At 44.7% G+C, this 27,995-nt stretch overlaps 1 protein-coding gene across 1 annotated transcript; it reads left to right on the top strand.

Annotated features, from left to right (window-relative positions):
• Positions 1-2,404: 2,404 nt before the first annotated feature.
• Positions 2,405-27,992, top strand: FOXF2 (forkhead box F2). The gene is made up of 2 exons (XM_069217842.1): positions 2,405-5,008; positions 26,894-27,992. The coding sequence occupies exons 1-2, from the start codon at positions 4,093-4,095 to the stop codon at positions 27,058-27,060; spliced, it is 1,083 nt and encodes a 360-aa protein (XP_069073943.1). The 5' UTR covers positions 2,405-4,092; the 3' UTR covers positions 27,061-27,992.
• The last annotated feature ends 3 nt before the right edge of the window (positions 27,993-27,995 follow it).

Raw genomic sequence — 27,995 nt, forward strand, 5'->3', positions numbered from 1 at the left:
GGACTGTACAGCATTTCCGTACAACGTTCTTCTTGACATTGTAGTGCAGGATTAAACCAAGAAACTTATCCGAAAGCCCTACATTATATTTTCTTGTGGTGTGCCCCAATAAACATGAACCACGCGAGTGCTTAGCTATTGGTACTGTAACCAGATGTTCATTCCTCATCTGAAGGTTGAACACTCATGATCCTCTTGCCTTCCCCTGGAAATAGGACTCCTTGTCTGGGAGACAAAAAAGGGCAGGCCTGGGGCAGACTGTGCCCGGCGCCTGATTTATAGTCCATATTCTTTATTCGTGAAGACAGTGGGTTATGTTACCTTATGTTGTGTTATGTTATCAGTAATGTGTACAATGCTCGTATAGAAAAATAACTTGGAAAATAGGCTTTACTGGCACTTTGTAAAACCGTGGTGTGTGTTTTATTGAGCAATCTGGAAACCGGACCACGTGCGTCACTGGGAAATTTACAATTTAATGGGAAATGCAGAAATTGTGAAATACTTGCTTTCTCGTGCGAGTGTGCAATACGCTAGTGTGTCTCTCTCTGCCATGCTAAACTATGCATGGTTTAAGTGAGCTTTATAGAAACTGGCATAGCTTTACTAAGCAGTGTGGGCCCTGTCAATGGGGTCCTCATTTACACCTTGGCAGAGGGAGATGGTAGCCTTATTCCACCAAGATCCGCCAAGTAGTTGCCGATTTCAAGCCACTTGTAGAAGCAGGACAATTGACAAGATGGCGCCATCCTTTCCTGTACCGTCATCCCACAGCCCACCAACCCTCCACCACCATGCCCGGTTCTGGTGGCATCATTGTGACGTGGCCCGGCCGAGCAGAAGGGTGGTGGTGGAATGGGGTAGGGCCTACCAGGCCATCCACCGCCTCCTAGAAGTTCAGAAAATCCCCGGGGATTCCCACAACAGCCTGCAGCACATGCGCAGTAGGTAATTTCTTACATCCATTGAATGTTCAGCTCCAGAAAGGGAATTCAAAGTACTGATTGGGGCCACCAGACTCTGCAGGGCACCAGTACCATCGGGAAGCCCTCTAGGGGCACCAGGGAAACAGTAACATAAGCATGGCTGTGTTTGCACCGCCGTGCCGATGCCTGACATCACCTGGCTACCCCTGAAATCAGGGGCTATTAAAGCCACCGGGCAAGGCAGGTTATGGGGGAGGTGGTGCTGTAGAGGGCGTGGCCTCCGCTCTAGTCAAAATGAGGCCCAAATTACTTCCTTGAGCACCGGGCGAACTAGCAGTACCTGCTTTAGTGAGGCAACCGCCGACAGCCAATATGGGAAGTGCACAGCAAAGTGGCATCGCCTGTGTGACTATGTATAAAACTAGACAAAAGTCATCACCCCGGGCAATGTGAAACTGGCAGATCCTAATGACTCAGCGGGACAAAGTGAAGAACGCTCAATATCCAGCACAAATAGCCTTTAAACCTTACGTTTTTTTCTCGTGTTACTAGCCAAAAGTGCTATTTTGCACCTATGTTGAAAAATGTCTTGGAAGATAATTTAAGCTGTCCTCCAAGGTTATCTGTCGAACGCCTGAAGTTTTGATTTACACCTCTTCACAGACGCAAACTCTGTAGTCCACTCCTCTCTGCGGGTCTGTTTTCACTCTCCTTTCACCTTTACACTAATTTACACCTCTGTTTTCTGTCGCTGCCCTGATCTCAATCGTTCGTCTTTGGTGGACTTCTTCTGCTGTGGCTGTCTTCTTTTTCTTTATTATTGTCTATCGATGTCGTTTGCATTTCTCCGCATCATGCCTTCGTCCTCTCCTGTCCCTTCTCCACATTTCACTTGTTATTCGTCTGTTTCTCACCCCACCCCAAACTCTTTTCTTGGCTCCTTTGCTTATTTCTTGTCCCTTTATTTCTTATTCACTTTTTTCCTTCTAACATCGTTTTATCTGTAGCTCTTTTCGTTCGTTCGTATCTCCTCTTTCTTTCGCCTTCCGAACCCACACTTCATTGAAGAGTGCGAACAACCACCACCACCTTCTCCGCTGCGGTCCTGTCAGGGGGAGCTCAGATGTTACCTTGGCAGTCTGGCACACTCTTGCATGTGGCTGTGTTGATTAAACTGTCCACTGGGGGTTGATAAATGGGGTGATTGCGTGCGTTTGAGCTGAGGCAGCTTGAAAGGTCTGGTGGCGCTGCAGCGCCCCCAGTCCACAAGACGGCCGGACGGGTCCGGGGTGGTCCTCAGCTTCTCACTGCCGAGTTCTCCCACAGATTCAAGGGGGTCCGGGCGAGAGGTTTCTGAAAACCGATAGGTGGGCGAGAGTTGTTTGGCTAATCAGCCTTTTACGCAGAACTTAGGGGCGCCCGGTTTCCTCCTCTTAAAGGATTAGGCGGGGGCGAGGGAGGGGGTAAGATGGTCGCCAGGTGGGGGTCGCTGCAGACTTAGAAACGCTGGGAGCAGCTTGGGCACAGCTAGGGAGGGGAAGCAGCAGCCTCGCGGCCGGCAGAGGGCCGACTGACCGGCAGATTGTGCAGAAGTGGGAGTGCCTCGTCTCAGAGCTGCGCGCCCTGGCCCTCACTGGCTGCAGAGCTCCTCGGCGGACAGCGGGCGCGCCAGGACTCCGCGGCGCTGGGGGATTGGATGCCCTTGGCACTCGGGAAGCATTTAACATCTGGGCTTCAGCTCTTCCGGACAGAGGACATGCGAAGGGGATAAGGGCGAGCTGTGCTTTCCAGGACTTGGGGTGAGAACGTGCGTGTCTGCTTTCCAGAGCACACCATGGGGGGCTCCGTTGCTCTCGTGGCCACAGCAGAGTATCAGGACTGATTTCCGGCCCCAAACACGAAGTCTGCCGGGGTGAGGCTATCATCTAGTCTCCAGGACACTGGATATTTTATGGGGTATATGGGAGGTCTATAGCGATCGCTGGTATTCAAGATAGCATTTGGGGGAAAGAGAAGGGTTGCTCGGCTGACCACGTTAAAAGAGGAAGGATAAGGGCGAGCTATGCACTCCAGGATACAGAGGGTTCAAACTCTGCTCTCGAAGGCTTTTAGGGTAGAAGAGTTGCATGGGGTTACATTTAAGTGTTCCGCAGGCCCCCTGACTATTTCTGGTCTCTAGGGCACAGTATCTACGGGGTCGTACGTGGTTTTCCACTGCACGCAGTGAGACAGTGCTTGCGCTGTCCATCTTTCTATAGCGAGGAATTGCAGGCGGAGTAGCTCCTACTTTCCCTTTAGCCGGTTTGGGAAGATTGTTTACAGAAGCTATACTCTGCTATCCAAGGCGGAGGGCGTGCAGGGGGCAGTATTTCGTCACACCATGCCACCATGTGCCAGGCGGAGTAGTGCTTTGCTCTCTCCAGGAATCGGGATCTGCAGAGGGTAGGGTTGGACCCTTTTTTCTTCAAGCCCCAGGTCGTAGGCAACGTAGTGGTGGCGGCTGCTTTCGGGGGCATGGTTTACAAATGGAGTAGTTCACCGCTCTTGTGGTACGGGGTTTACAGAGGGGTGCGTGCTCCCCTTCCCGGGGTGGAGATAAGGGGGTGACCACTGCTTTCTAGAGGTACGGGTTACAAATGGAGTAACTGTCGTCTACAGGGTACCGGAGCTACAGTGGACCGTGCTCTCTGCCCTTGAGGGTGTAGGCATCAGGTCCCTGGGGCTAGGGTTTATAGACTGTGTAGCTCTCTAGTGTCGGGGATAGAGGAGTTACAGTGGTCGTGGTCTCTGCTGCAGGGTTTAAGCACTGCAGGGGTGACCTCTGCTCTCCAAGTTGCGGGGTTTACATTTGGAGTAGGTCCGTTTGCTCCAGAGTTCAAGGATTGCGGTGGGTCGTGCTATCTGTCCCCAGGGAGGTAGGTGTCAATATAGGTTTTAGCTTATTCCTCAGGGCACAAAAGTTGCAGTGGGTCGTGCTCTCTGCCCCCAAGAGTGTAGGCAGCCTAGGGGTGCCCTAGTCTGTCTCCAGGACTAGTGGTTCGGGCTTTCTATCCCCAGGGTGTAGGCAGTACAGGGGCGAACTGGTCTGCAGGGTAGAGGGGCTAGCTAGACAGGGGTCGTGGTCTGTCGAGTGTCTGCAGTGTTGGGGTGAGGGCCCTTCCTCCAGATGACCGCCGAGCCTCCGCACCAGCAGCACCTGCCCCCGCGGGCCCCCCTGCGGCCCTGCAGCCCCGGCGGAGCCGCGCACCCGGGCCCGCCGAGCTCGCCTCCCGCCCCCATGGAGCCGCCGGCCTCGTCCAAGCCCAAGAAGCCGTGCGCCGGCCTGCGGCGGCCGGAGAAGCCGCCCTACTCGTACATCGCGCTGATCGTCATGGCCATCCAGAGCGCGCCGGCGCGGCGCCTCACCCTGGCCGAGATCTACCAGTTCCTGCAGGCGCGCTTCGCCTTCTTCCGCGGCGCCTACCAGGGCTGGAAGAACTCGGTGCGCCACAACCTCTCGCTCAACGAGTGCTTCGTCAAGCTGCCCAAGGGCCTGGGCCGGCCCGGCAAGGGCCACTACTGGACCATCGACCCGGCCTCCGAGTTCATGTTCGAGGAGGGCTCCTTCCGACGCCGGCCCCGCGGCTTCCGGCGCAAGTGCCAGGCGCTCAAGCCCGCGGCCGTCTACCGCGTGGTGAACGGCCTGGGCTTCGGCGCCTTCGACTTCCAGGCGCCCTCGGCCCCGCCGGGCTGCCACTCGGGGGGCTACGGCTCCGTGGGCCTGGAGGGGCTCGGCGGCGCGCACCACGTGCCCCCCAGCCCCGGCTCCAGCTACGTGGCCGGCTGCCCCTCCGGCGGGGACTACCTGCCCGAGGGCGGCGGGAGCCCCCTGCCCTCCTCGCCCGCCCTGGCCGGCGCCATGGACTGCCACTCGCCCTACGCCGGCCCGCCGGGGCACTGGAGCTCCGCGGGGGCCGGAGCCTACATGAAGCAGCAGCCCCTGCCGCCTGGTGGCGCCCCTGCGACGGGGGTGCACTCGGGGGTGTCCCCTTACTCCCTGGACCAGGGCTACCTGCACCAGAACACCAGGGACGAGCTCTCAGGTCAGTCACTGCTGCAGCCGTGAGCGGGTCGCTTTATTAATGATAAACTTTTTTTTATCTGCAGGGTCTCTCCTTCAGCAATCAGGCCATGATGCGCAGCGCACCCAATCTCATTCATTCGCGCATCCTTGTATTCATCCCTGCTCCCGTTTGTTCATGCATTCACAGCACAGCCATGCAATCCCTTCTCATTCATTATTTTTTCATGAATTCATGTAGCCACACACTCAGTTCGTTCTTCAGTTCCCCAATTCCCCCGTCATCTGTCCAGCCATTTATAGATCAATGTATTCAGTCATCGCTTTCCATCTTGAAAAATTCTACTGTAAGGACAAACTTGAACTCTGGAAAGAGATTGCTTCTTTACTATGCGAGACCTGCTCTCGTATACATTTTCTTTGCGGTGTGACCTGCCCTCATACATCTGTATGCACTGATTTTAAATAGATGTTAATTTCAGTACTTCTTTTCTGCACATAGTGGAAAACGGGCCTCTCTACACCCTCTAGCATCGGAGCTCCACATGCCTGAAAGGTATTCACGTGAACCAGTGGGCCCGGCTTCCCTTTTTGACCAACAGTATAGTCCTGGAGACATCCTCTCATTTTCCCAGTACCCCGGTTCCTTCATCCACCCAATTGTTGAGCTCTTAAAATACTCCTCACACGCACTACCCTATACCAAGTATCGTGTAAACATGAGCTTTTACAAGAAACGGACCAATTAACTTATTTATAGTAGTCTGGTGTGTTACAGGGAGCGGATGCGGTTAAATCGCGGCTGTTGAGCCAGAGACCTTGATTCCTAATCTCTGGTTCTCTTTTAGCCAACATCGAGGCACCCCGTGCAAATGATATAATCACACATTGCTTCATTTTCTTAATTTGTCAAAACAAGTAGTTCTTAGAAAGTGACTAGTCCTGTCCACCTGTAGTCATCGAAAAAAACAGGATATTTTGTGCACGATAATGTTTTAAATCCCGAATCCCTTTAAACCTGTCTAAAAAGATTATATTCAAATGTTTTCTATCCTAGATAGCATTGGTAACCTAACAGAGCTATATGCCGTTTAAGTGAAATATCCGTATAAAACGGCGACTTTTGTCATTCATATGCATTATTCCCCTCCAGCAGCACTTGGCACCTCTGTTCATTTGATATGTTTTATCTTGTTCACCCCCCTTAAAACAAGACCGTCTTTTTGAGATTCCATTCCATAAGTCCCTCGATGCCAATTTAGATGTACACGACTGGGGAGATTTATCAGAACAGAGAGGGTGTTAGCGCCTTCAGTAGATACACATGGGTGGTATTTCAAGAGGGAAATGTTGGAGATAGAGCATTGTCAAGAGAAACAAAAAACAGCACGATCCAAATATGCCCAGGTGGGATGTGTGCGTTTTACATGATTGTGGCGCTCCGGTTCCGGTCACCAGTTCAGTATAGTTTGCACAATGGTGCTTGCATGGCCCCTTCTCGCGGACCTCACAGGCCGCCCCCACCCCTGAGCTGCTCGGCATCCACAGGATACACGGGATGCCCCCGGCATGGCCACCTCCAGCCCGGAGCCCCCTCTAGCCCCTGCTTCCCGACGCTGCAGAGAGAAGCCCCGAAAGACGAACAAATAAACAGAGGCTTTCGCCGGCGGGCAGAATAATAAAGGTTTAAACTTGGAGCCTGAAGGGCTGGATTCATATCCTGAGATGTGAAAATAGCTCGTGTTTTTTTTCCAGCGCGGGTCTCGGGGGTTAACCAAACAAAGACAGTCTGGGCTGGACCACACGGAGAGCATCCGAAGCAGCAGAGGCGAGCTGGAGGCATCTGGGGTCTGTGGGAACCTCGGCCTGTAACACACACGAACCCCTTCCTCTCACCGCTGTCAGTCAGCTGTCAGGCGCTGGTGTTAGCGAACTGGGAAGGATGAAGGGCTGAGGCAATTTTTCAGTTATTCGCAACCGCACATCCTCAAAGGCCCCAGCCGCCAGCCTGGACCATCCAAGCTTTTTCACGACAAAGACAGTGTTATCAGATAATACAATTAAATAGATAATAGACACTAAAACAAGTACGGATTTAAAGTACAATGGAAATACAAAAGGGAACTTAGTCCAGCAGCGAAGGCAAGCATTAAACAAGCCACTAACAAATACGGGCGCGTGCAATTAGTATTGGTCAACGTGGACGTTTTCCCAGAATGTTTTTACTGGCCATAATATAAAAAAGTTGTTAATCTGAAACAATTGTAGGTGCAAATAAATCTCGGACTTCATCTATCGATATGTATTTATATTTTTTATTTTCCAAATCATGCTTTCAGGGTAAAATTTTACGGTTGTGCCAGGTTTAGTTTAGATCCGTTCAGCGGTTTTTAATCTATCTTTTGGAAAAGTTTCAATGGTAACTAAAATGGGGAATTATACGCTTTTCAACTCCCCATAACTTTTTTCCCTTTGTACAGATCTTCTTGAATCTTGCTATAATGAAATCTAGCTGACGGGTGTAATTGCGAAATGTAATGGCAATCCTTGCAGGAAGTCAAAATCTATAAGCAAATCCGAAAAAACTCTTTCTTAATGGAAAGTGTGGCTGGACCATAACTACTCAGTGGCAACAGATAAATATACATATATATATAATTGATCAATTCTGTCCATGTTCTTGTTATTGTCCCTCTCTTGCATTCTCATTGACCACAGCCAGCAAGTGTTTTGTGGAATCCACGCCGACTTTCAAGGCCAGTTCATACCAGGCCAAAGAAAACAGTGGTACAACTTGACACATCACTTCTAAAGCCCTGCATCATAACTTACCCTCATATCTACCATTGAAATGAAAAGTTCAAGGAGAAAAGAAGCGCTTGTACTAGATATTCGAAAATCCGAGAAACAAAAAAAAAACATCCTTTCCAGCGGCTGCATGGGAATCTGGGGTGCCAGCACCCCTAATGCCGTTTTAGAGTCTTTAAGGTCAGGGTGAAAGAGATTTTGCTAGAGAGCACTCATGCTAAGAGGATGATTCTCTCAACTTGAACGCGTCATTACCTCAGGAGAAGGCGAAGGGTCGTTGCTAGGTTTAGTTAGGTGTAATCGGAGTTACTGTGTTGTAAAGTAAGACTGTGAAAAGCTTGAGACTCCAGTGACCTGTGTATCACCTGTTTCCACTCTGTTGTGACCTTCCAGCTGGGTTGGGGCTTTAGACGTCACTGTATATATGTGGTCTGCAAAGACGACTATTATGTGTACGGTTTTCTGTGTTGACCTCGACACACATTAGTCTAAACGTATTCTCTGCTAATATATTTTTCTCGATATAAGCGTTCTGCCACTGACAGTGAAACAGCCTACTTTGCATGATAAGCAGTGAGGCGTAGGACCTGGAACAGCCTTTCTCCGTTAACTGTCCCTCTTTCTCGTCAGATACTGGCTTCTATGCTTTTCCTACATGGAAAAGATCATCCGACTCAAAATCGAAGCGAGCGCGGGAATCATATAATGAATGCTTCATGTTTGTTGTAAAACATACCTCTCAGCCATACAACATTATTCTGTGGTCACGATTTATTTGGCACAATGACACGAGCTGGGCAGCAGTTGATGAAAAACAATACAATTTCAAATTATTCTCGAGACATTGTCCATTTGAAGGGTCAGGGCAGATGACAGTATTTGGGTATTGCAGGTGCCACTCACCCCAACAGTTACTCTGATAGTGCGTGATACCAGCAGCGTGAGTCATTCGTTTATAGTGCGCCCGCAGCGCTTTGAGGCGTGTTTGCCCCACACGCCAGCCTCATGCAGTAGAAATAACGGGATTGGAATATGCACAATCACACGTCCTCTTGTGCGGCTCCCTCTCGCCAGTTACTGATTAGTGCGCAGGCAGTGCCTGAGGCGCGGGCTGAGGGCCGGGGGTGCTGGGCTCTGGCTGCCTCTCGACAGCGTTATTGCAGGACGGAGCTCGGTGCTGAAGCACCCCCACGGTCAGACCGGACCTCCACGGTCGTTCATCACTAGTGCGGTGTGCGAGACCCGCTGTGGAGGGGGGAGCCTGAGCGCCAGGGCCCAGAAGCCCCCTGTGGGGGAGGGGGGGGGGCTGTTGGGTGGAGGGGTAATTCGGGGGCGCGGGGTGCGAGGGGGTCGGGGTGCCATGCCTCTCTGACGGTCTTGCTCCACGGACGGCGCCAGGTGCTGAAGGTCTCCCGCTTACCTCGGGCGTCCGCGGTTCCAGCGCCTGCTGAAGGCCCTCGGCGGAGCGGTGATCTGCCGCAGCGCTTAGAGTCCAGGGCCAGGTGTGGAGGGAGGGGAGTGCCATGGGGGTGCGCTGCCCTGGATGTCTATGACAGGATGGAGCCCGGTGCGAAAGCGACCTCTCTCTCCCTTACCCCAAGTTTGTCCATCCCCAGCGCCCTTAAAGATCCTTTACGGAGGCGCTAAGTCGCGGCACCGTCTGTATCTTTTTCGGCCGCAGGCCGGCTGTCATTACTAATGTAAGTGTTGAACACAGATCGTCGTAGGAAACTACTCGCGCCCAGCCTCGATAAGAATTGAAAACATCTCAGACCAGAGAGATCACTGAGGCCAGCCCGCCTTTACCCAGGGTTTAATTCTGAGGATCATGCAGTTGTTTTGAGAACACAGGATCCGCATGTGACATGTTATAACAGAGTAAGAGAGACATACCCAGGTGGACAGATTATTCGGTGGGCAGGCTGCCAGGAGGGTACATCGGCGGATGCACGGATTGGCGAAAGACTGAATAAAAAAAAAAAGGTATAGTTAGGGCCGTCTTTAGCGCTGGTGGCGCTAGGTGCGACATTCTTTTTTCCACCACCCCCAAACACCCCCCCCCAACAACTTCCACGGATTCCCTCGCTATTTTCGGGCAAAAGTGCCCCTAATCTCTCCATAGCGCTGGTAAAGGCTGCCTTTACTAGTCCACCTATCTATCCACATAAAATACAGTCCTGTTCTTTGAGCAGGCATATTAACCCTTTGCGCTACTTAATGGCGAGTCAAAACGGCCACTAGACACAACTCTGAACTCTCTCTAGCAGGAACATTAATCAGATGAGTTAATTTGACATTTTTATTGCTGTCTGAAAGCTGGGCCACAAGGAACTCCGCAGCAGGTGCTTTTAAATCATAATTTATTGCTAAACACTGCCCCCCTCTCCCCAGTTCAGTGCCCCACCCCCTTCCAGGTCAGCGCCCAGTGCGGTGCACTGGTTGCACCGCCCTGAAGATGGCACTGGCCTGAGTTGTAGTCTGATTGACTCAGGTGGTTAATATATTCATAGAGTTTCAAATCAACAGGTAATAAGACAAAGTGACAGCTGTAAAGAGTGTGGTGCATAGACAAAAGTACACAGAGTGGAGTGCATGGGACATGCAGAGAGGCTTAACTAGAAAGCAATACATACATAGATACATTGAGTTGAATGCTTAGACAGAGGTATTGTATTGCAACATTTATATAGGGCTTACTACACATATAGAAAGATAAATAGTTGAATCAATAAATAGAAGGATAAATAGTTGAATCAATAAATAGATGTAGAGACACATCCGTAGATAGGCCATAAATAGATGACTAGAATGATGTGCATAGATGCTTGTTGACAGACATAAGTAGATAGGCAAAAATAGATGGCTAAATAGAGTCGAATGCGCAGAATCATGTATATACAAACATAAATAAGCATAAATGGATAGAGAAATACTAGTGCATAGATGTATGTAGACACACGTGGATAAGAATAAATAGATGTATAGTTAGAGTAGAGACCACAGATGTATGTAGAAAAATATAAATGTATGGACAAATCAAGTGAAGTAGAATGATGTGGTTAGATTTACGCAGATAATCAGAAAGAAATTGATACGAAGATTGAAGTGTATTGACAGTTGAAGCCAGACATAATTAAATAGGCAAGGGTAAATACAGTGGAGTGCACAGATATATGTAGAAAGATATACAGTCCATGGATGAATAGAGTGGAGTGCATAAATGAAGATAGACTTCAGGGGTGTGGAATTCCTATAGCCCGACCCCCAGGACATATTGTTTGGGGTCAAGGACAGCAAATATTCATGTTTATTTTGTCCTTGGGACAAGTAGACCCAACTTCCTTCAGCACAAACCCTTTGGCTGCCAGTTTACAGGGAAGGGAACTGTCTGCAGTTGAGGTAATATTTGTGTCCTTACGTTAATGCTGTTTGAACTTCTATTTATGGTTCATTAATGCAAATCCTTTATTATTAGGGCAGGCAATCTAAACACTGCACTACTGATGATGGTTCTAGGTTAAAAAAAAAAAACATTTTGCTAAATTACTGAGAAGTTTTAGGTAGTATTTCCTTGAAGCATCATTTAGTAAAATGTGTTGATGCATGCTAGCATTACCAAAAACATTCATAATGGAAAATCAGTGTAATCATTTTCAACAAGGTTATGGATAACATGAAAATAAACAAGCACTGGCAAAGCCAAATCATCCGACATTGGTTCTCAGTCATTTGGTTTTGTCAATGTGTGTCTAGTTTTGACAAGTCTTTTGTAACACTTTATTGTTGTGGGAGCTGCCAGGCCCCCACCATTGTAACAAACATTGGCAAAAAGCAAAAAAAAAATGTTTTTGGTCTCAAAAAGCACATATTGCCACAGTAGTTCCTAGTGCTGAACAAAACTACTATGTGTGCCAATATACTCCTTGTGGAAGAGCGGAATGCTATTACTCACAGTAAAGCAATCCGATAGATGGATAGAGAGAGAAGTAGAATTATAATTTAAAAATTGTCTTAGTTCATGCCAGACCTAATTGGGGGTCGAATTCTTAAAGGAAGTCACAAAACTGCACAAATGGTAGATGTCTTTGCATTAGTGGCTTTCATGAATTCACAATAATTTACAGAAGTAGACCAGGAAATTGTACTCCTAGAACATACTTACGAACTATATTTTAGCTTGAGCAAATATGCATGTGTAGATTTGCTCACGTGAAAATCTATTAAGCGTTTACAAGTTCACTTTCCCTCCAACCACTTTTTTCCCTAACCCTGGAAGAACTTCTACCTCTGCCCTTTACAGGAGTACATTTCCATCCTTTCTCAGTAAGAGAAAAGATAAGAAAAGAGCTGGTATAAATCCTTAAAACATCAATTTTAGTAGGTTTGCACAGACTCGAAAGGCATTCAAGCCCTGAAACTCTTGCTTACTACTTCCTCCAGCCTCAGTATGTAGACCTGTAGAAAGGTGTAAAAATAAGGACATTTCTATAGTAGGACTTGAAATTGTTAGTATTCAAGTGCTACTATAGTATTAACCTTGGCATAATCAGGGAGGCTAAAATCAGCGCTCTTACATAATGAGATTGCTGCCATAATTTGTCGCTGCACTGTATGCACCAAAGGGACAAGTAGATTTTATTTTTATAGGACAAGTAGATTTATAAAGCGACCTGTCCCATGGACAAGGAGGTAATTTATTAAATTCCACATCCCTGGACTTACATAAATAAACATAAATAGATGGATAAATAGAATGGAGTGCGCAGATACATGTAGAAAGATAAAAACTCTGTAGAAGAATAGAATGGCGTGCATAGATGAAGATTGACTTACTTGGATAAGCATAAATAAATATACATACAGAGGGAAGTGCATATATAGATGCAGCCACACAAAATTAAATAGGCATAAATGGATGGATAAATAGAGTGGAGTCTACAGATGCACATAGAACGATATAAAATCTATAGATGACTAGAGTAGGGTGCATAGATGAAGATAGATTTACATGAATAAGCATCCTTAAATGGATAAATAGACTGAAGTGCACAGATATATTTACATAAGCAAATGTAAATAAGCATAAATAGATGGATAAACGTTGGAGTGCATGCATAGAAGAAGAAAGATATACATATATGGATGAATAGAGCGGAGTGCATAGATGTAGAAAGGCATTTGTGGATAGGCATAAATAGATGGATAAATAGAGTGGAGTGCACAGATAGACGCAGCTAGACATAAGTACCTAGGCATACATAGGATAGAGTGAAATGCACAGATACATACAGGTAGACATAAATATAAGGCTAGAGTGGAGTGCATAGCTAGATGTAGATAGGCATAAACATATGGATAGGGTCAAGTGCATAGTTGTATAAATCTGAAGAGATATATGCTTATAAAATAGAGGGGGCGCAGAAGGAGAGTGACAGACAGATGAATAGTTTAGTAAATAAACAGGGGTGTGTGAATGGATTAATAGAGTGGTAGATATGCAGACATGGAAGGGTAACAGATTAATGGATGGATAAGCGAACAGACCGGAGTGTGTGAACAGATAAATAGACTGATAGATATGCAGACACAAGAGAGTTACATAAACAGGTGGATGGATGAGTGGATAGCCCAGAGTGTGTGAATGGTTTAATCAACTGGCAGATGTGCAGGCATAAGAAAAAGTAACATAGATAAACAGATGAGTGGGTAAGTGGATAGACCAGGTGTGTGAATGGATGAATGGCAGACATAAGAGAATAACAGACATAGATGGAGAGATAAGTGAATCAATTGGGATGGGTGAGTAGATGAATAGGCCGGTTGGTATGCAGACATAAGAAAAAATAACATGGATGGATAAGTGCATAGACAATGGTGTGTGAATGGATCAATAGACTGGTAGGTAAGCATCGGCATTGTATCACCCACAAAGCAATACATGGAACAGGACCTCTTTTCATCAGGGATAAAATCGCCAAATACATTTAACAAAGGAACCTCCCTACCAGATTGGTATCTCACCTCAAAACTGAACCATACAAGAAAAAAACATTGGTGGTACATCTTTCTCTGTTTAAGTAGCCAAACTATTGAAATCATTACCTCGAAACATAAGACCCACAGATAACTATCTTATCTCATCCCAAACCTCATTTTACTGCTATGATCTCCTTAATCCCTTTCTGGAACCTACGCTCCTCCATCTCCACTTTTACTCACACCAAATCTTATCTTACTACTATGATCTCCCAAAGACAACTTTCTAGACTCTTCCCTCCTCTATTCCTACATTATCCTATTCAATCGAGGTAACAGACTTGCACGTCCATCACTCAAATTAACTCACATTTTGCTGTACTAATCCACCACTAATCCATTTTGGGTTCCAGTGTAGTGTGCTACTTGCTGAAAAGCTCTTCGCAGCCTCGTCAAGAGTAGTAAGCGCTATATAAATATTGAGTGTCAGACAATCAACAGAAATGTAGATATGAAATGGACAGACCTGGTTGTAGAGTGATGAAAATCACTATTGACTACTGTTAAATGCCATATTCATGGAAGCTCCCTGTAAGTTTCTTTCCTAAGCAGATGGCCACCACAGTGAGGGCTATATAAGAACAATATATATGCACACATCCACACATAGAATAGTTTAAAAATTACGTTTTGTGCTGACACTGAATATGTTGATGCAAGTATATAAAAGGGAATTTATAGAAAGTGGAGGTATCATGGAGATTCGGGTAGATAGGGAATCAATCACCTAGTCACTAAGCTGTCAGAATTGTCACTCCAGACGTGGATCAACGCAGAGGACTCAAAGATATCTCCACTTTACTGCTGCGGTGACCCAGCTCCCTGCACTGCAGCTCAGTCATGCTGTCCTTTTCGCCTGCATGTTACTGCCCCTATATGTCTCTGAAGCTGTGTGCCTTCCGCTCTGCCTACAGGCCATCCTTTCACCTGCATATGGGTATGTCAGTCTCCTACTCTTTCTGTTCTTCGTTCTCAAATGTTCTCCACATAACCACAGGTACTGGCACGGCCAGGATACAGTTCTTTATTACACTGCTGCTGTTTGAGTTTTGGGAAGGAAAGCTTCTTGTTTCCTTCGGTGAGGGAAGAACTAAGTTCCATATTTGCAAACACTTTGAGTCAGATTTGCATTACTTTTTAAACACAGATCCCATGCAGAGTGTTGGGTTGGTATTTACAATCCAACGCAAATCGCGAATTCCTTTGAATTGTAGTCCAAAGTAACACAATGTAGTGCAATGTGCTGCCTGCGTTAATTTGTGTGAAGGGAAGCTTTCCATGGCTGGTGCATGGGCATTTCCATGCATCCACCCATGGATTATGATGCACATCCATATCTATAATAATGACTTGCAGATATGGATTTGCACCAAAATTCTGCACCTCCCTGTGGCTGGCGTGACAAGAAGAACTATTTTTATTTAGCCTTGTTTTTTTTTTACTCTTTATGTTTGCTGCATTCTTCAAAGAGGAAATTGCCCTTTAGCATAGTTTTTGTGCAGAAAGAGACCCCTTCCTTCACAAAAACTATGCTAACCACAGTATAGGGGAGGCCTTTGCACTATGGTGCCAGGGTGTCTTTGTTGGCGAATGGCAGCTTATAGTGAACCAGCTGAGAGAGTGCAGAACAGCACCATTTCTTTTCTAGATATGGCGCTGTTTAGCTCTCTCCTGTTGAAGCAACGCAGTGCAGCAACTTTACTTGTTGGGCAGCGTGTATGGTTTATATTTAAATATGAGCAAGGGGCCTAGGGTCTCCATTACAGAAGAAGCACAAACCAGATGCAAAGGGTTTGTAATTCTGGGCCTTGATTGATACATCGCTCTCCAACACATGATGATCTGTAAGCACAGGCCTTAAACCTAACCTGGCGCCCAGAGTACAGCCATGTCTTCAACCTCCTGTGAGGACAGAATGGGCAGGTGTAGTAGTGTGAGGAGTAAGGAACTTCAAATCTGAATGATTTAGGACGTTAACCTCCAGCAGTCTTTGGAGGTAAAGGGGCAGTTGGGGAGCTCGGCAGAGCTTTTTCTGAAGTGTTTTTTGGCTTGGTTTCATTGACGTTTCGCAGTTGCCAGGACATGCAGGTGATGCACGCATGGATTCTGCTCACTATTGGAGGCCAGTGCAGCGATTTTCTTGCCTTCATAATGTGGTCTTCTATCATTAGCTCACAGATGGTCTTGATACCACACTGTGGGTGGACTGATCAAGTGTCTTGATTTTGCTAGGTCACTCCTCATTTTTCATTATCGGCCCCGACGAATTAGAGAAAATTTAGCAAATGTCTTGTTTTTTAGAAAGGGCTGGCTGAACAGAGGGATGTAAGCCTTTTGTGTCTTCCCGTGCAGAATTGATTTGTAGCTGCTAGCAGAAAGCACTTTACTTAATACTGGCTGTAAAAGTTACTTTTAGTTCCCGGTGGTTGCTCACTGTTACATACATCTGTGGAATGTCCAGGCCTTGGTTTTCACATTTGGTCATTATAACCATGGGTTGGTTGAAAACGTAGCTGCAGTTTTTTATCTAACCACCTTAAAGGGTGTTGCAGGACCTATTTAGAGCTAGGTTAATGGGACTGAAGGGGCATTACTCTCTTTAGCGTTGGCACACACACTGCACGACTGATTCGGGCAAGAGCATCTTGCAAAATCTTTGCTTACCCGCTCAATATGCTTATTCATGCACGTAGATCGTTTGCAGTTCACAAGCAAGAAGTATACATATTTATCATTCAGAAAAGTTTACGATTTACTGATTACAAGTGTTTTGAAAACATAAACTCTATAATTCAGAACTCCATCTGCAGCAAATACAAAAGTTAAAACCGTTCAAGTTCAAGCATCATTTACAATCTAGCATCCAAAATGGCGCCAGTGTGTCTTATCGAAAAGATGCTCAGTCGTGCATTCACGGCAGACGCCTGAGACACCGGAGACAGGCTTCTCTGTTTTACCAGTGCTAATGTTATTTTGGACGATTTAAATATACGAGTGTCTAGCGACGATCCCAATAATGCTGATTTTGTGACGACACGGAAACGCTAGAGCACTGTCAATTAGGCCCAGCCATGCCAACTGGCACAGCTTCACCCTTCTTTTCTCCCAGCCGGGGATGTTGACCAGGCAGCCATTCATTCGATCCCAGGGACAGTTCACTGTTTGGTTTTTTCTGATTGACCCCCCAGAGAAACAAGTCAACTATCATCTTTCTGCTAGTGAATGCTGTTTAAGGAAATCAAAGTGGAAGAATGCTATTGAGCGTTTGTCAGAGGCTAACAGTTATAATGGAGGGCAGGAATGTGTCATGACTTCTGACTGTCTAATACGACCTACTAGGATGTGTCATTAATATATTCACCCTGGTAGGTACATTCACAATAGCCACCTCGAGGAAATACCCCAGTGTCAGGTTCACCCCTGAGTTGAACCCCTGAGACTGGGCTGCAGACAAGCTCAGCGCCACTGGCTCAGATATTATTCTAGGAGAAAACACCTTGATCACAAACCCAGCTGACTGGTTCATCCAGGCTGCAGGATGTGAAAGCAACTTTTATCACTGCTCACTGCTCACTTCTGTAGGGCCTCCAACATCTAGAAGTAATTCTTCTACATCACAAGGCTGTTTCTGTTAAACTCCATACTGTCTCTCCAGTGTTCAAGCCTCACAATAGCTGTGCGACCATCTGGGTACCCTCTTTAGCAGCAGAGGTACTTTTTTCTTTGAGGATATCCAACTATCATGGAACCAGCTGGTTAGGGGTATTCAGGTGGGGTTTGGGGCAAGGTGCGTAGTGGGAGTGGGGTCTGACCAGGCGTTATCAACTGTGATCTAGCCTAATTGGGGTTCTGCCTCCAATGTCAGTAGAGAAAATACTGTGCTCTCTAAGGAGCTTAAATGTTGGACTCCTGACGGCCCCTTTCTGGTGGCAATCTTTTTGTCCCTGGTCTGTCTGTAAACCTATTAGTCTCTCCCTGGCTTCAGATGAGGCAACTCTTTCGGAAAGGGGATCATCACCCCCCCCAATCAAGAAACAACTGTCTTGACTCAGCAGCTCCCAACAACTATCGCCACATGCCCTTGCTTTCTGCCATCTCAAAAGTGATGTAAAAATATTTAGCACAGTGGTTGTTGATGTCTGGAAAAACAGGGTCTTCTGGATGGGGCATGGACAGGCTTTCTATCTGAACCGACTACTGACCCCATGGTATTGCTTATTCTTGAACAATCAAGGGTGGTGGGGGCCAAGGAGCCATCCTTTGGTCGTTCTTTGTGCCACATTCAACACTCCTGATCTTTACATTTTGATCAACAAGTTTCCGGGACACAGGACTAAAGGGGCCAGAAAAAATAGTTCATTCTTTCCAGCCCAGCAGATCGCAAGTGGTCGATTTCCCTCTGTTCAGGGCTGAAATAACTTATCTACAGCCCAGTGTATTAGAAAGATCTGTACTCTCTTGCTCTGTTCAATCTGCATCCCACCACCGTGGAGTTAGTATGGTCCTTCTTCCTACAAACATTTTCCTATGCTAATGACACTAATTTTTTTCTCAGATTTGATTTTTTGACAGCCAACTGAACAATGTTTGGGATGCACAGTCTTTCAGCTCAAACTCCCTTATAACATATTTCCTTTTCTGCCCCTTCCGTGCATTCCACAGTGGTCAAAGAGTGTGTACTTTCTCAATGTAATTCCATTTACCTGGAGCGGCTGATGAAGGCCATCAGCAAACTTCAGAGTTCAAGTCTTGGCATTTAGAGTGGTCTGTGGGCTCAGACAGTCCAACCTTGGCTCAGCAGCATGGTGGGGTCTGTACTGGCTGCCACTCAAAACAATGCATTCAGTTCAACATGCTTTGCAATGTGCTCCAGGATGTCTATCAGGCTAGGGTTGAATTTTTACAACAAGATTTCTAAGATCTTAAAATCAACATCCCATTGTGGTCCTGTGCTTTAAGCAGGCCAGATGCAGTGGAAGACATTTCATAGTACTAGGTCCTGCAACTCTGGAAAGCTCTTTCGGTAGCTCTGCAAACTTTTCCGAATTTTTATGAGTCTCGTAAGCAATTGACGTAAGGATAATCTTTCCCTTAAAGGTTGAGTGTTAGTCCCCGAACACCAAGGTATGATAGGTGTACGTACACTACATAAATAAATAAATCAATTAAATAACCCACATCACTTTTTGCCAGAATCCCTATAGGTTTTGCTAAAAAGAACAGCAATTTCATTACTGAAGGGGATAATCTACCTTTTAAACCAAGCAATTTAAACTTGAGTTTAACTGCTAGTAATTGTAGCACTGAAGAACATGGATCTCCTGGTTCCCCATATCTTGCCTAGGAAAGCAATGTCAGCCATTAAGAACATGTGAATCATTTTAGATCAGTGGTTTGCAAAGCCTCCTCAGTGGGTCCGCGTCTGCTTAGGAAATTAAATAATATTAACAGATTAGGTCGCCAGTTTATAGTACTGACTTAGTAGGGGGTCCCCAGATTTCAATAATGATTCAGCAGGGGTCCCTGGGATCCATTAGTGATAAAATGAGGGTCCACAGAAGTCAAAAGGATGGGAACCACTGTTTTAGATGTTTAAGGATTGTTTACCAAACTTGGGATACCATCCTGTGTGCCTCAGCAAGTGGGATCTTCAGCATGCTTGTCTAGGCCCACTATGAAGGATTCAGTGGTAATTCACATTGCCTTACATGACAAATCACATCACTCAAACATACATAGAAATGCTAAATCAGAGCCACAAGACTGTGTGTGTGGTGGATTTTCTAAAAAGTCCACACAGGACTGAAGATAGATCTCTCCTGCTTGGCCTTTGCTTTTGTAGCTCCTTGTTTTCCCATGGGACTCTTCTTGTCTGAAGTCAGCCTCATTCTAACTCTGTTGTCCTGCTGTTACTATGCCTCTATTTGGCCAATTCCCTTCTTGTCTGCGGGTCCCATAAGACTTCTGTGGATCTCATAAAAGAAGGTGTCTCCTATCACTGCAAGGCACTTGCAATGAATGCATACTGGGTACACTGCACCAGAACAAATCAGGTAGGGAGCACTCGATTTACTGTCCAAAATCCATCAAATCAACAAGATTTTGTGTGTATTTTTTAATAATGAAGGTACATAATTATATACATGTTGACATTTACAGCACTGAAGAAGTTCATTCGAATGAAACACATTGGCTGGATGGGTTTTAAATCAGAACTAAGTAAAGAAGATTGTTATACTACATCAAGGCTTTCCTTTCATACATTGGATCTAACGGATTTAATGGATTATTGACTGTAAATCGTGTGCTTCCGGACTGTTTTTTTTTCTTATGTTTTTCTGCTTAGGTAGTAGGATCTCGAGCAGCTGGTGCTGTGTGGTGTAGCACCTATACGGAATTAAGGACTGATTCAGATGTGCTGTACTTTTTTGCCTAGCGACTTTGTAAATTGTTGGGTACACTGCACTAGTGAACCATAATGTCTTTTACCTTTGTATAATCCTTGGTCCTTCCTTCTAAAATATATGATTTAAATCTTCTGCAACCTATTAGAGGGATCCATGTGATCTGACCAGTTTTTGCAAATCCTTGACTGTGTTCGTTATCCTTGTACATGTACATATTTGTTTGTTGAGGGCCTTGGCCCTGTGCGCTGTGTACAGTAGTCATTGTCATGTATGGAATAACGAAATGTAGTATGGCAACCATTTATATATAGCAAATGTTTTATATTTTTAATGCTATTGCAGAAAGTAGGAACCATGCATACAACCAGTAGGATCAATGGTAGAGTGAGGTGGAGATTTTCTGCAAAGGCAGTGGTTTCACGCTATCACGCAGGTGCTTGGAATTGGCAATTCTCCTTCTGAGAGCCCATTGTACAAGGATGGAAATATCTCTTGTGGTAGATAACACACAATGAGGATGGGAGATGATGTAAACAGGCCTAAGCAGCAGTCTTGTATACAAACTAGTGATATATTGAAAGTAACCTGCTCGGGTTCACGAGAATTTGGATCTGGGAGAGCTCCACCGGAAGCAGGTGATAAAACTGAGTTTTGTTTCAAGAGCATGCAATAAGCTGACCAGTCTGTGGGGGTGGTTGTGGTGCTCAAACTGACTGGGGATGACTGAATAGTCTGGGAGGAGGGCAGATTTTGTGATTGTGGAGTAGGTTGTAGTGGGCAGCAGTGACTGAGCTTACGGCAGTCAATGATTTCACCTTACTGTCGAAGTGAACACCAACAGTTTGTGTAGAGGGTGAGACATTACAACAGCATGGAAGATGTAGATTTCTTGTTAAGGGAGCAGATGAAGAAAAGTAAATTATCTCTGTCATGATGTGGTACATTATTAAGACAGGGATGAACAAGCAGCTTCAGTTGGCAGATCTATGATCTATTGAGAGAAGTAAAGTAGAAGAGAGTCTGTGTATTACTGGTAAAGGGTCGGGGGATAGGAAAAGCAGAGAATCGGATGGTGTCACCTTCATAGGGCAAGGGTTATAATTGAGGAGAGGGGCTTTCAGGCTGAGTTGACAGAGAATGATGACACAGAGTACAATTACACAGCTGGGGTCAGAAGGCCATTAGTGTGTCCAGTCCCTATGACACCAGTGAGGCATCAATACCTCTAAAAAGCTTCTACAACACACTACATCACAACATCCCGTTAGATTTTACATTGAACTGTGTAAAACGGAGAGTAATTTGCATCAGCCTGTACCCCAAGCCAGAAATAACAATTTTACCATTGTACACTACTTTAAATATGCGCAGAGCAGAACAAGTCCAATTCTTGATTGTGTTACAGAACTGAAATATTTATATGAGTCATCTCCAAAGCATGCTTACTTAGAATAGATGCTGGGGTTTCTTCCAACAACTAACGTGTCACTTGGAAAATAATTTGAGAAGGAAAGGAGGATAAACAGTAAACTTTCTCCTAGAATTATAAATGCCTTTTTTAAAGAAAGGTTCAGTTGGGCAGCTACATCCCAGGCTACAATAGACGCAACTAACTGCGTTCTAGTGATCCTTTTGACGCTACTAAGGTTTTTACTTACTAAAGAGTTACATGTGTCCTACGCAACACAAAGCAATGCAAAACACAGCATCAGTTTATTAATCATTTTAAATGCCCACATGTGCAGCACTATACTGTGTTGCCTCTTACACGCACCTGTGCAAACTTCTCGTAAACAAAAGCCCAATAGTTATCTCATGAATTGAGAAAGGGGTTTGAATACTAAGGTGCATGACACAACAAAGGTGGTTAGTGTTTCTTTCATATATTTACATGTATACAAATATAAAGTATGTTACCCTGACTTCTTTTTAGATTGTGAAAGATAATCTGGTGTTCAGATCGCACATTTTGTTCAGTTCATAATGGAAAAATACCCGTTTCTGACCAAAGTATAGGTGACAGGGTTGGGTGGGTGGACAAACCATAGATCATGTTAGAATAAATACCCATGTAATTGAGAAAGATTTGGAATAAATGTACTTTTCTGGTATTACTTTCACGGTTCTAGTATGTTTGCTAATTACTGTTAAGTGGTTAACTAGCTCTGGCGAAGACCCAAAACAACAAATTAACTATCATAAAAATAGAATTGTTGTGTTGTGAACACAAGGAAAATGTACCAGGTCGAGGTTGTCCTGATTTGATAAGTAAGCGTGTGCTGTTTATGAAATGTGCCCAAACATGTGAACGTTAGATCAGCCACACCAGTATCACGAAGATTACCACCAGTGCCACTTATTACCTGTACCCCAGCAACAATATCACCTCAATACCACAAAAAATAATAATACCACTGCCTGGCATGGTCTGCCCTACTGTCACCATACAGATGGGCGGGCACAGACAGTACTTTGGACAAAGGGGTTGGTGGGCCTGCCTTATGAACACATCTAACGCCTATTAATTTAATGTACCCCAAGGAAATTGGAGTAAATGTATGGAATGGTTTCCTTGAAAGTGTAACACTAATCCCAAAAAATAATAAAAGAAACAGTACTAACTAATAACCACTGGATTAACCAATACCCCTATGTTCTGGTGTGTGGTACTACTTGCACAAAGTACTTCAGCACCTCATCTAGGGTACTAAGCACTATTTAATTGCAATTACAGTATAACCAGACATAATACTTTCCTACATTTTAGCATTTACCATAGACTCAAGTCAGTTTCAGTTTGACAGACGTGCGGATGACGAATAATTAATTTAAGCCTGATTTGAATAAAATGAGGAAATATTCGTTTAGGCATAAGCCTATGATCTGTGTAGGTTTCCATATGTTTGGCATCCACAAAGGTGCCTGACACTGGTCAGAGAAGTCTCACTTTCATAGATTTCAGGAAAATGCCAGCTCCACAAACCTTTGTACATGTGGACGGCCCATAAAGTAGAAAAATCAGATACAAAGGGCTGGGGGAATTGTGCAATTGCACATTTTTTTCTCTTTTTAACATATGAAGAAATCATTTTCTGAAAAAATGGTGCGTCTGGGGCACTGTCCTTCAGAAGAGGCAACACGTACTCCTGCTTTTTGCAAGTGACCGTTAGCACTGGAAACATCTGTAAATCGCCACAACGTTCACTCACAAAATGTGTGACTGTCGATAGTCACATTTGCATTGTCCCATCAGACTCTGGGGAAAAAACAGCCTTTTCCTGCATCCATATCTGATTCTTACAGATTTGGACAAGTCTTCATATTTAGAGGAATTTACGCTGTCTTAAGTGCGGTCTGTGCTGGAAAAATTCAAAGATTATGATTTTGTGAACCAGAATCTGATATTTCCACGCTATAAAGAATTGGACGAAAACTAGTTATTATTTTCACATTACGTATTCAGAGAATTAGAGAGCGCAAAAGAGATAATTCTCGTGAGTGAAAAGAAAATGGAGCATCAACAGAGACAGATTAGAAAGAAATATAAAACACTTGAAGGCCGATGGGCAGGTAGACTGAAAGACCAAAAGCTTGATAGACTGATAGATCGGAAGTCTGGTAAACTGATAGATCTCTAGGGTGAACTAATGTGAGAGCATAGATCTCCCTCTTCTCGTGCCAGTTAGCAATAACACAAAAGCAGTTGACAAGAAATCCATTTTCTAATTATCCACCCTCGATCCACATTTCTGTGAATAAAATAACCAAAGTTCTTCTAGAGAGAACATTAATGCAAACCGTAGTCTGTAATGGAAAGTGATACCCAGCGACTAAGGGCAGATTGTGCGCTATACAAATGCAATCTAACAAACAACCAGGGCAGAGAACAAGAACTGCGGCATTATAAATGCCTCCCAGTATGCACAAGAAGTCCCCTAAACCAGCGTTGAAAGGCGGCGCAAATGCTAATGCAGTTTTTTTTTCAGTAATACCAGACTATCTAAAATGAGGTGTAGGTTCATTGCTGTGTTTTGGTGAAAAGTTATTTCTAATATAAATAATAAATCACAGTACCGATGCACAGTTATTTTATTGCTCATAATAAATACATTATGTATATTCATCAATAGGTCCACAGCTTATTAAATGTGATTTAAACAGCACACATAGAAATACACATAATTAGCAGAACCCAATTTTGGAGTGTTTTTTTTAATTCTTTTAGCTGTACTTTAACTGAACTAGGTTAACCTAGTGGCTCATATTTACCAAGATTTGCATCAGGTTGCGTCACTTCGTTGGCACAGCCCTAGCGCAAAAATCTATTTTGTGATTTACAAAGCCACGCAAAGCCACATTTGTGAGGCTTTTAAAAAAAGCGCAACGCATAGCAGTGCCTTGCATTACCTTTGTGTCAGGTAGGCGTTATATGAGAGGAGCTTGGTCGTACCGTTCTTTCCAAAGGCTTGTAAACATGGATAGCACCAAAATGCCGCGCCTACACCAGGCTGGCTCAAAGAAAAGGAAACTCTTTCTCCTCCTGATCACTTCCACTCTGCATGTGTGCTGTATTCTGCAGACATGCAAAGAGGAATAAGCTTCATAGGTTAGTTTTTGTGCCAGAAGGTACCCCTTCTTGAACAAACATTATCCTGACTAGTGCAGGCCCTCTTGCGCCATGACGCAAGGGTGCCAGGGCTGGCACTACACAGCCCTAAGTGCTCCAGCGCTAGGAGAGAGCAGACTGCGCTACATCTATAATTGTAGTGCTATTCTGTTCTTTTCCTTTCATCCAACTTAGCCTAGCAACTTCCCTTGCTGCCGTACATCGTGTGAAATTATAATAAATCTGGGCCTCAAGTTTTTACTAGTTCTTTGGTAAGCCTATTATTCATTGAGTTCTCAGTATGAAGTTATATTAGGGACATTTGAAATTGGATTCAGTTAAAGGTTTTAAGGTGTGTGTGCATGTGTGGAGGTGCACAGAGAAAGTGCGGCCTGTTTGATTATTTTGTGCAGTTCTATGAAAGTGTTTAGGGGATTAGACAGTGCAGGTGAGGGTTAACTGAGAAGAAGGTGAACCTTTAAGTAGGTGGATAGTTTTTAAATCATTCATTTTTCCCTCTCTTGAGAATCAGCTCTCCAGCTGTCTCCTTTCATCCCAAGTGGGAGCTATGTAAGTTTTTTCATTCATCCAGCTAAGACCGAGTTTTGCTTTTGTCCTGTTCTCTCGGCTCCTCAGTCCCATCTACCTTCTGCCATGGTTTCATTTCCTTCTTCATGTTTATGTCTGCTCTGCTGGGGCTTAGTCTCAATATTTGCTTTCTTTCTCAAAATAGGTGGGTAGGTAGTAAAATATATTTATTTAGATCTTAGTCTTTAAAACATCGCACATTTAAAACAATCCTTCTGTTTACACCACATAAAATATATAAAACAATTGCCTCTAACATTCAGTAGTCATTTCCTGTGTAGACAAAATCATCCAAAATCTGCCACAAACACAAGTCGCATCTAAAAATGTCATATCATGTGAAAACCGTATGGCATCCTGTCATGTCTTGATCCCATATTCGATCAAAAAAACGGGTTTTAAAATTGGACACTTCAAATCTATAAAATATAAAACGTTGCATAAAAAGTGCAGTGGCATCCCTTACTGTGAGGCCGCACGAGCAAACTCCCACCTTACCTAATACATTTGTCAGTGTCTCACTGTAAGTAAACGCTGGTTTTAGGCCCATCCTAGATCCTAATAAGGCAGCATGCTTTGCTTCATTTGGTCATTTTTCCAGGTAAGGGAACACCGAAGGCTCCTGCCAGGATGCAGGCAAGTGCTCTTTTGATTTATTTAATAAAACATGCGTATGATCCCTTGTCCTTGATTCTTTTTCGAAAAACATTGCACTCATTTTCCCTGGCTGTTGCTGCTACTTCACTCTCACTCTCTTTCCTCTTGTACATCTGCCTAAACAATAGTCCACTTCGGTGCGCTGGCTGGTAGGTAAGGTTCTGCTTTAATTTGTTGTTTTATTTATACTTACAATGAACGATTGTAAACTTTTTTTTGCAAACCTGCATACCATTTTTTAACAGCGGTATCTTTACTTTTTGTTACTTTTACACTTGCAATGTTTAGTGCATATATTTGCTAACTAAAAAAAAAACCTCTCAGGTTTTCTATGGCTAAACCTATTTGCGTCGCTAATGCTTGTTTTCTCAGTGTCTTCTTCGCAAAGCAGTATAAATTCTGTGCCGGTTTCCTACTTCAGCCTCCTTTGGCCTTGCGTTTTCGTATTCACAGGCTCGCTCCCTCCAGCTTTCTCACGCCGGTAGCAAAACCCCCCCTGTTGTCCCTTGTCTCCCTTCGATGCACTTGCATTAATTCACCTGTTCCTTCTTTAATTATTCCGTCCCTGATATAATTTAAATGTATTTCATGCTCATCTGAAATTTACTTTCCTTTTCATTGCTTTTTATTTTCCGAAACTCAATTAATCACTGTAAGTGCGCACTTGTAACAAATTACCGTTGTTGTGAACGATGCACATTGTTCTGTGAAACACTGCCTATAAACGCAAGGACTAAATGTCCAGACGCACGTACTGCTATTTCCCGCCAAAACCTGACGGACCCTGTTTTTTTTTATTTCGCAGTGGGTTTGCAGCGCTACCAGCACCATTCATCGCCAGTCTGCGACAGGAAAGATTTCGTCCTGAACTTTAACGGGATATCTTCTTTCCACCCGTCGGCGAGCGGATCATACTACCATCACCACCACCACCAAAGCATGTGCCAGGACATCAAGCCCTGCGTGATGTGAGCCGAGCCCTGATAATAATATAACCAACGGCGCTGCTGCGTCACACGGGTGGGACAACACGTCCCAGTGAGTGACAGACCGCTGGAGGGAGGGGCCAGCTCCTGCAGCAGCCTTCGGGTGCCTCTTCTGTCCCTGGAGAACTGACATTTTGGGCGGTAGACAGAGACAGCACACAGGAACTGTTCTTTCTCCGGTTTTGGGCGTGTCCTTTTGCACTGCTGGAGTTAGTGGAAACTTCTTTAGCTGACTTTGTATCAAGGAGATCGGAGTTCGAAATGCTGCTCCCACTTAATGGAGTGAATTGCGTTTTCCCTGAGCAGTTCGTTTCATCTCACTGTACCTCAGTCTGGTGTTGTCAAATTTGGGAGCTTTGAGAAGGACACCGACCATATCATTGACTGCTACATATACTAAAACTGGACTCTTTTCAGCCTGGAAATGTTTACAGGTGATTGAATTTCTGACTGTTGTGTTGTTTTATTGAAATTTCCACACTCACAAAGAAGGCGCCTGACCGTCACCAATCACCGGTGTGTGCAGTATCCACGAGCATTTTCTTTGTACGCAACTTAATTCATAGACACAATATAAACAACACTAAAAAGAAGTTTGATTCTTACATTTCAGTGTTAACGAACCTAGCCTTTACACCAGAACCTCTTTGTCGGTCCAATATGAATCGTTTTACATTGTTTAGTTAGTTTATATTTAAGTGACCTCTGTGTCAGCTGTATGCTCCTATGACAGATTCTCACACGTTCTGGCTTTTTAAAAAACATTGTTAAGTATTTTATTGATAGTCGTGTATATTCACACACTAAGCTTTGCTTATTGCAAAAGGAGGACATATTTGCACTTATGTATACTTAAAGTTTTGTCCAAAACATATTGATGGAAATGTTTTTCAATAAAAACTGCAACGTGGACTTCCACCC

This window comes from Pleurodeles waltl, chromosome 2_1, assembly GCF_031143425.1.
Source record: "Pleurodeles waltl isolate 20211129_DDA chromosome 2_1, aPleWal1.hap1.20221129, whole genome shotgun sequence".
NCBI lineage: Eukaryota > Metazoa > Chordata > Amphibia > Caudata > Salamandridae > Pleurodeles > Pleurodeles waltl.